This window comes from Rhagoletis pomonella, unplaced genomic scaffold (assembly GCF_013731165.1).
Source record: "Rhagoletis pomonella isolate Grant_MI unplaced genomic scaffold, Rhpom_1.0 Rhpom_scaffold_00001, whole genome shotgun sequence".
Taxonomy (NCBI): Eukaryota; Metazoa; Arthropoda; class Insecta; order Diptera; family Tephritidae; genus Rhagoletis; species Rhagoletis pomonella.
Window position 1 is genome coordinate 14168989 of NW_023458555.1, and position 10263 is coordinate 14179251.

General features: G+C 33.6%; 2 protein-coding genes across 3 annotated transcripts in view; one reads left to right on the forward strand and one right to left on the reverse strand.

The window, feature by feature from the left end:
- LOC118739519 (rho GTPase-activating protein 92B) overlaps positions 1-10263 on the reverse strand; it is a 73100-nt gene that overhangs the window by 33780 nt on the left and 29057 nt on the right. The window lies entirely within an intron of this gene.
- Positions 1945-2524, forward strand: LOC118739549. The gene is made up of 2 exons (XM_036470937.1): positions 1945-2328; positions 2407-2524. Exons 1-2 carry the CDS (start codon positions 2073-2075, stop codon positions 2502-2504), a joined length of 354 nt encoding a protein of 117 aa, XP_036326830.1. The 5' UTR covers positions 1945-2072; the 3' UTR covers positions 2505-2524.

Here is a 10263-nt window from a genome sequence, read left to right on the forward strand (position 1 = left end):
CATTTATTTTTATATTTACTATCATAAAATCACATAACGCTGTTTGCTAGTGGACTACTCATATGTGGTATATGGCGTATATGTACATGTACATACATATTTACACATCTAAATGTAAAGTAAAGAATTCTTTTAAAAGCGTCACTTAGCGCCAAAATTAGTTTTGGGACAGTGTATGTACATAAATATTGCTTCCGCTTCTGGCTTTTCATACGTTCATTATTATTTATCTTAGTTTCAATTTAACTTTTAACTTTATTTAATTTTGTCTATTTTTTTTCTAATTTGTTTGAAAAGTGTGTTCTTTGTTTGCTAGTTGATCGTGGTACTATGCTATAAATATTCTTTGTTTTAAGGGGTGTCTTTTTCTGTCATCACATGTTTTTGCGCTTGCTTTAGAAAAACCTATATATATATATATATTTAGGGGACTCACAAGACACCTTAAATGTCGTAAGATTTTTCAATATAAATACGTAAATTATTTATAAGCGATTTGTACCTATTTATTAACTTATCAATTTAATTGAATTTGAACTTTATAACTATATTATATAATTAGGAAACCCTCTAAAAAATATTTTCTGCACAACATTTCCTTGGACCTATTTCAAATGGCACCAATATTTTAAAGTTAAATAGATGACAACGCTCTTTACAAATATTTTCGAATAAAACCTTCTTAAATTTACAACTGCTTTGTAACATTTTATTAAGCTTATCGATTTAATTGATTTTGACTTAAAACCCTCTGGCAACCCTTTTCGAAATATTTTCGAAGCAAAGCTTTCGTTAACCTTTGTGCCACGCCCACTTGTAGACACTTATCCCCTTTTATTTTACCATAAGCGGCTACTGACTCCCATATTGTGGAACATATTTCAATTACCTAGTCTCCTTATTCAATTTGAATTGACTTTTTCGCAGCTTGCAGCCCAACTACTTGTAGTTTTGCAACGAAGCTTTTTCCAAGCCATTTCGATTGATATCCATATTGGAATAATTAATTTAACTTATTGAATATTTTAAATTAAACTTTTTAAACAGGTGGCAACCCCCTTTAAAATGTAGCTACTAACCTTTTTCTCGACGGAACGAACAGGTACATATGTAGGTACGCGTCTTTGCACAATCGGATGTATGGTCTCTACGTCAATACAGTTCTACCTCAGTTGCCACCCCACTCCTTAAAAAAAATCGCATGTGTTACTTCATTGAAAACAAATTGGTTATATTATATTTTGTCCCCAATTTCATTCAAATCCATAAAGCTGTTTTTAATACACTACTAAACAAAATAAGAATTTAAAATCTGATTATAAATGAAAAATTTATAAAAAATTTCAACATTTCAAGATATTTTGTGCCATTACTCAGACACTTTAAACTTTTTATGAACAATTTATATGCATTAGACCGTATCACAAAAACTTCCCTTACAACGGTGCTTCAATTATAGAAACCGGACACCAAATAAGGAAGTTATAAAAAAGATGTAGATGTTTTTACAGGGTGCCGAAATCGCTGAATGTTCGCAATCGCTTGGGATTAAATTGAAATTTTTTCGGCCCATTCATCGTAAGCAACGAATTGATTTCTTTTCTTATACAACTCACTTTTCGGATGTGAAAGCTACTAGTTTATGCCTCAAAAATGAAAGAAAGAGTGGTTTGGTCAAAAGTCCAGCTCTCGAGGGTCTACCGGAAGTTTCAACTGTTCTGCTGGATATTATATATTAGACCCTGGAAAAATTAATTTGCAATCTTATTGTATTTTGTGACATAGTGTTATTTCTTGCAATTGACAATAAACCCAGTTGAATAAATGCTATTTTTCCATAAGCCTGAAACGTGTGTATCTCGATATTTACATATACATATAACGAAAACAAATAAATTGCCAAATATTTTGCAAATAATTTAAAGAGTTTAAGTAAACTAAAGATGCAAGTATAAAAATAGGAAAATTTCGCGAATTCAGCGTAGTTAATCTTAAACTGTACTTTAGAATATGTGCTAACTGTTCCACAATTTAATTTTCAAGAAGGTTTTAATCAAAAAACAAGAAGCAGCATGCGTCTTTTAGTGCTGTTGTCATTTTTGTCCTTAGTAGCAGTGTCCTACCAACAGACGTCGACGTCTAATAGCACAACAACCACTACTACAACTACTACTACTACTACAGCTGCAACGACTACAAAATGTACCATCAACTGTTCCAGCACCTATAATCCAGTTTGTGCAACGTACAAGGGAAGACGTATTACCTTCCTAAATCGTTGTACCTGGAGGGCGAATAGGCGTTGTGCCCGCAAAAAGGGTACCCTATGTAAGTGATAGACAATGCGTAGATTCATAAGGCTACAAAAGCTTTTTTTTTCAATAATATTTTTTTCTCTCCCATTAGCCAAAGTTGGCTTACGTTTTATAAAAACTGGCGCATGTAATGTAAGAAGAAGAATCATTAGACGACGTGTCGTGCGCAGACGAAGCACAAGTGGATAGTGCGCATATGGGCCAGTAACTGTCGGATAGTGATTTAATCTGATCTGAATCACATATGCATATAATTTCCTTGGAGCTATGTCTATTTGAAATGAATCATAATAAAAATGTTTTAAATGCTACTTAAAACAAGTAAACGATAACAGTTTTTTAATTCGACTACCTTCGAAGTAGCTCGTCTACGGTAAGCCTTTAGAATGGCTTCACTGAATACCTGAAATATTCGGTTTGTCTAATAAATCCTATAGCCGCCTTGGTGCGCGATGAAAAAGTAAATTTAGAAAGTGTTCCGCTATAGTTGTTTCTCGTTCCAAATCGTCGGCGACCTCGTTGGCTTCGACTTCACAGTGGCCTGTAAAGATAAAATAAGATATGTAAATGTTCGAATATGGTAGAAACAAGAGATATCCTGAAGAAATGACTTACTGAATCCCATTGTGGTCGTACAGCGAAGTCTAATGTTTAAGTCGCCCAAAAGATGTTATCATGCTAGGTTATGAAATGCGTAGGTAACCAAAATTCTATGCTCATCTCGCCTTCTTGAGAGCCGTAGATATGACTTTTTGCCTTAACTCTGTCTATAACAATTCCACCTACCGATTTAAGTAGAAAAATCGTTTACGATCGTTAAATCTTCAAATTCAAAAAATGTGTCGACTAAAAGCGGTATTTGCCACTCGTAATTTTTCCTATAATTTGTCACACTTTCTTGTTGGAAATATTTTTTTAAGCGACTGGATCATTTACGTTTTTCTAGCGATTATTTTTTATTTTTCCACATTATGCTTTAAATACAATACCGGCGAACGGCAAACTTCACGGAATTGGGCGATGCTGTTGTTCACCGTTCGTCCAGCTATTTCACTCACTTAAACAGAATTAGAGCGCTAGCGGAAACAGCTGATACCATATGGTCGGCTTTATAATTTGTGTGACCATATTTAGGAAAAACTAAACCATATTTAGAAATGAGGAAACGAGAACAAAAATAAACGTAAAACCAAGAGAGGTTATTATAAATTATTTTATTTCAAGCACACACACATTTCACAACTATATTTTTCAAACAACAACAAAATTATTGGTGTTTATGTTGTTTTCTTCTAAAACTTTGAAAGCAAAAAAAAAAAAATACCGCCAACTTTGACACGTACAGCTGTCATCGCTCAGCGGGGCGATAGAAATAAATCTATCTCCACGAAACGCCGCCGAGCCAACTTCGCATTTCGCTTTGGCTGTGTTCGATTTCATAAGAGCTGGTTATACTTACATTGCAAGTGCAGGGCATAGAGAAGCAGCGCATGTAATTATTCTCGGCATAGAATCCAGAATCAGTCTGTGCCAGTACTCCAGGTTTTAGTTAGGAAGACATAACTGAAGAATGCATATTCATAGCCTAAATGAAGTCGACACTAAAGTTAGTTGCTGCTTTTTGTCATAATTTTTAATGAAATGGCGGCAACTGACTTTATAATCGACTGGGTTTCGACTATCAATATGTCCCAATGTTTGTATAAGAACGACTTTTCAGTAATTCCTGTAAATCTAATGGGTACTGGAACAGAGTAATGATTCGATGTCATGTCACGTCATGCGCTGCATCGGATAATCGCTTGTATGTAAATTCCATTAAACGGATTCGATATGTGTACAATGCAAGTATAACCAGCGCTATATGCTTGCGGGTTTTGACAGCGCGAATCTCGCTGTGGTGTGTACCTACGCCGTTCGCCGGCATTGTATTTCAGCTATTAAGTTGCTGTTGCTGCTGCTTCGATTCCATCTACACGCCATTTGAGTCAAATGATTTGACCAAAACTGATGCGCGTTTCGTAATTGTTGCCCATCATTTGTTGATTCGCTGATCAGCGTTGCCGCGAGCTTGAAAAAAAAGTATCAGTTGCCAAGCAGAAAAAGTATCAAAAGCAAACAAAACTGGTATTTGCTAAACTTTTATTTGCGAACAAATGATAAATAAAAAATTAAAATTCTATTACTTGTTTTAACAAAAACAGAGAATCTGTATGCTTATTTCCATATCGAAAAAAACCATATAGGGCCCCTAAACCACACAAAATCATTGCCGGGTTGTATTTCCCTTATAGGAGTTACCAAATTGAACTTATAAATATTTATATATAAAATTTTAAGACTTTATATAACAAGAAAAAAATTATTTGCCTTTAAACTAGTAATATTATTCATAGTTTTCCAACATTCATTTCTTCCAGTCAAACGTATCAAAATGGTGCATTTGTGAACAAAAAAAGTATTAAAAATGTTACAATTGTATCAAAACGGCAACGTTGTTTGGAATTGTGTCTGTGGAGCAGATTTTGCAGAGCATTAATTACTTTTCAAATCTTATTGCTGATGTTACGCTTCTTTTCTTTTGCAGCTATAGTTTTTTTCGCTCTTTTTTTTAATTTGTTATATGTATGTACATACTTATGTCACTTAACTGTATAGGAAGTCCGCTCGCCCTATTTATGGTGTTTGTTGTGGCGACAAGTAGGTTTATAACAAAAGCAATCACAATAACAAAAGAAATACATAAATAAATGTAAAGCACTAAGTACTTTTAAAAGTGTCACTTTGCGCCAAAATTAGTTTATGGGCAGCGCCTATAATCGTTCGATTCACAGGTGCCACATGCGTGCCACATGTAGTGAATGGTGTTAAACATTTTCCCCTTAATTTTTTATGGAAGTATGCCGAATTTGTTTGACCACATATCTACGTATTGCCCGTCGGTGACAGGCTGTGTAACTGTACCATTAGGTATATATGTAAATATATACTTCGCTTCTGACTGTTCATATGTTTATTTGTTTTACTATTTTTAATTTCACATTTTACTTTAGTATTATATTTAATTTAGCTCTGTTTTTTCGTTTAATAGTTGTTTAAAACCCGGTTCGCCGCCGGATCATATTTCCCTCTATTTGCTAACTGAATGTGGCACAATGCCCTGTTTTTATATTTGTGGACATCACTTTTTTCTTTTCAATCAACTTGAGAATATATCAGCTGTTTCGCATGGAACAATTTTTATAAAATTTTATAAATAATTTCTTTTTCTTGATTGGCACTACAACCGATTACACTGGACCACAAATTTCAACTTTTTCTCTTTACCAGAAACGCCGTTATGAAATTCTTATGTAAAATCACCCCCTGATTCCGAAAATCAAGGTTATTTTTAATTCTATGGTACCGTTTTTGAGATATTTGCAATTTACCGTTTTTGCAAAAAAAAAAAAAAATTGGGTCCACTTAATCATATATATCTCAAGAACGAATTAAGCAATTCCAAAACGGTTTGAAGCTTTTAAAAGGTAATAAAATTTTCTATAAACTGTGCATACAACACTTTTTGCTAGGCCCTGTAGATTCAAAGATAACGAACAATCATTACCGATTTTTTCAATTTTTTTTGTAAAAATATAAAAAAAATTGTACTTTGCGGGGAAGGATCTCGAAAACCTTTTATTTTTTTGCAGATTTTTTTTTTCTCCCTAAGCTCTGTTGTATTACAAAAAAAAAATAAGCTATCATCGAAGAAAATCGATGCAAAACTACGTAAGTTATAAGCGATCAAATAAAAATACCCAGGTTGCGCAACTTCAATGTATGTACCTATACATACATACATATATTAAAGGTATAAAGTGCAAGTGAGATATTATCCGGATAAACGAATAACACCATAACAATGATAACACTTTTTCTTTAAATAAATCAAATAGTACTTTTAATACTCGAATTGTATTATAGTAGGTAGAGTGGTTGCATCGAAAGGAAGAGTGGTTGGGTTCGAAACCTGCTGTAGGCATGTAGTTATAAACATGTATTTCCGTCAGTTATGGGTAAGTATGCAGGTAGATTTTCAAAATTATAAGACACAGAAAATTTCTAAAGCCTACATCTAAAACAGGTAGTATTTTCTTTTCCCGGCTTGTTATAAAAACGAACCTTTCTGTCTAGGTAAGATTTGATTTTTTCAATTTTATTCTTGTTCCGAGTATAAATATGAGTTAATGCGCTTTGAAACCTCATAACATCTTCAAGGCTCGCCGGAGATAGTTCAGTTCATAAGTCTAATTTCAAAACCGTGATTTATTAAAAAAAATAAAATGAGTAAAAGGACGCGAGAATTTGAGTGTAATAAGGATCCAGATATGTTCTGTTTCATGTGTGGCCAATATACTATCATAAGGCGACGACGAGTGTTCTCAGATCATATCAAAACTTTATTATGGAATTGAGCCTAAAAATGCTGAAAAACCATGGACACCGAACACTTTGTGTACATCGTGTCGAGTAGAATTGATTCAGTGGGAATCAGGACAACAAACAAAATTTGATACACCAATGATATGGAGAGAACCTACTTGCCATTCAATAGAGTGTTATATTTGTCAAACAAAAGTACTTGGCGTTGGAAGATCAAGAGGAGTAACCTATGCTAGCGTACCTACAGTGACATTACCAGTACTACATTCAACGGCAGTTGCGGATCCAGTTCCATTGTCAACAGTAACATCTGAGTGCGGGGGATCAAGTTGTACTGAATTTCGCATGGAAAACGAAAGAAACGTTCTGTCACAAGCACAACTTAATGATTGGATAAGAGATTTGGAACTATCCAAGGAAAAGGCCGAGATCCACACTTCTCGTATGCAACAATTTAAATTTGTGTCATCCGATGTTAAGGTGACATATAGTAGAACTCGTCACGAACCATTTTCCAAACACTATACCAAGAAAGACAGTATATGCTACTGCAACGACATCCCTGGTTTATTCAAAGAGTTTGGTCAAACATATGATTCAAAAGAGTGGCGATTGTTCATAGACGGCAATAAACTGAGTTTGAAGGCTGTATTATTGCATATTGGTAACAAAAAGCCTTCTATCCCGATTGCACATGCAGTAAATACAAAGGAAACCTACGAGGAAATGCAAAAAATACTCAAATTTATCAAATATGAAGAGCATGATTGGAAAATATGTTCTGATCTCAAAGTCGTTGCAATGCTATGCGGTCTACAAAGTGGCTACACCAAGCACTGCTGCTTCCTCTGCAAGTGGGATAGCCGAGCTCGTAAGGACCACTACGTCAGAAAGGATTGGCCAGAAAGAGTCGAGTTTACCGTTGGTGTGGATAACATCAAATACACCCCTCTTATCAAGAAAGAGAAAATCATACTTCCACCCTTACACATCAAGCTCGGTCTCATTAAAAACTTTGTTAAGGCTTTGGACAAAGAAGGCGAAGCATTCGACTATTTGAAAACAGTTTTTCCAGATATTTCTCAAGCCAAGATAAAGGAAGGTATTTTTGTTGGACCACAAATAAGAAAGTTGATCAACAATAATCAATTCAAAGGACTACTCTCATCAGTTGAGGCAGCAGCGTGGGAATCCTTTGAAAAGGTCGTTGCTTCTTTTCTCGGTAGACACAAAAGCCCTTACTACGAGCAGATAGTGAACGACCTAATCAATAATTATGCGAAAATGGGCGTAAATATGTCTTTAAAAATTCACTTTCTCCACTCACATTTGAGCTTTTTTCCGGCAAATCTTGGCGACGAAAGTGATGAACATGGCGAAAGGTTTCATCCGCAAATGAAATTAATTGAGAATCGATATCAAGAATTCTGGGACGTCGCAATGATGGGTGATTACTGCTGGTTTCTCATAAGAGAAACCGATCCTAAACTGAATAAGCGTCAAAGTAGAACACATAATTATTTCGACAACATAGTAAAATCAAATTAAGATAAAGATTGTTAGAATATAGTGTAAACATAAATAAATTTAAAAAAAAAGTTAAAAATATGGGTAATTTCATTCATAAATTGAACTTTTAACTCAATAGAAACAGAGCATAGCTAGATATTTCACTCTTCTTTATACCATACATACGTTTTGAGGTATACGTTGAAATTGCGCAACCTGGGTATTTTTATTTGATCGCTTATAACTTACGTAGTTTTGCATCGATTTTTTTCGATGACACCTTATTTTTTTTGTAATATAATAGAGCTTAGGGAGAAAAAAAAAAATCTGCAAAAAAATAAAAGGTACAAAGTACAATTTTTTTTATATTTTTACAAAAAAAATTGAAAAAATCGGTAATGATTGTTCGTTATCTTTGAATCTACAGGGCCTAGCAAAAAGTGTTGTATGCACAGCTTATAGAAAATTTTACTACCTTTTAAAAGCTTCAAACCGTTTTGGAATTGCTTAATTCGTTCTTGAGATATATATGATTAAGTGGACCCAATTTTTTTTTTTTTTGCAAAAACGGTAAATTGCAAATATCTCAAAAACGGTACCATAAAATTAAAAATAACCTGGATTTTCGGAATCAGGGGGTGATTTTACATACGAATTTCATAACGGCGTCTCTGGTAAATTTTGGCCGTCGACCAGTGTTATCTTTGCTTGGCAATGCGCATATTTCTGCACCATGTGAAAGAATGGGCATTATAATAGATTTGTAAAGAGTGTGTTAAGTTCGTCGAAAGAGCGCTCTGCTTTTCATTTGCCTTGCGAGTCCAAAGTAGCAACTGCTGACCAGAGTTTATCGTTACCCTTTCATGGATTGTGAAAAATATAAACACCCATGAAGGGTGGAGGTAAACGGTTAACACTTTCCGAAAATTATTTCGATAAATAACTGTAACGAACTCGCATTTATTTGAAAGCTTTTTTCTTTTTCCTCTTTTAACCACTAGCAAATTTTCATGCTTAACATTATTGTAGATGATTTTAACCCTCACTGCCATTTTTCATGAACTTAAATGGCACTTCTTTAAAATAAGTGTCAGAAAGGCCCATTATGGTTGGGAGTTTAAGGAGTTTGAATATTCAATCCAAAAATAGCTCACTAAATTTTACTATCGGCTTCTGAAGACAAAAACTATGCTTAAGCAAATTTATACATAAATGTGGAGGCTTTAATTCATTGTAAACAAATTATTAGGAGACGAAGAAATCCTCATACAAATGAAGATCAAACGCGTAGTCTCCAGTTTACCCAAGTAGGTCATCCAAAAACCAAGCAAATGCTCCTTCATTAGTAATATTCCCTAATGTAAAGTTTGGCATTTGCTTAACAGAGATTGGATAATTGGAATGTTGGATTTTTTGGGGTGGTTCACTTTAGAAAACTTGACTCAGAACATAAATCTAATTCAATTGGAGACAAATTTACAGCGCAATTATGGCTAAGGCAGTTGTAAGTGCTCTGTAAAATAATTGAATTTTTTAAATTTATTTGTTTGTATTAAATTTTTTATTGCAAAGTGCAGAAAATGTAGCCATTTTGAAGAAAATCGTTTCTCCTGTTCCAGTTAATGAAACTAGTTGAAAATAATTGTAGGTTTCTCCTAAAACGAAAAAAATTCGCAAGAAAAATCGAAATGTTATAAAAAAAAAATTCACCAAAGTTATGTTTTTTTTTTAATTTATATAAAAATTTCATCTATATCTAAAAATTTTATTTTTTCATTAAACAAGTGAATGATGAACATTAAATTCCGGGTTTGAATCACTGTGCGCTGTACCTACAGGCGCAAACCTCGGGTAGCGAATTTTTCTGCTTTTAGTTTTCAGATTGTAATATTACTTGTTTTACATTTTATACATCTATTTTTCCTTTATTTATTTATTTTTTCTTTTTTTTATTTATTTGTTTTTTCTTTTTTTATAACTTTCTTTTAGTTTTTAGATTTAAATTCTTTAAAAA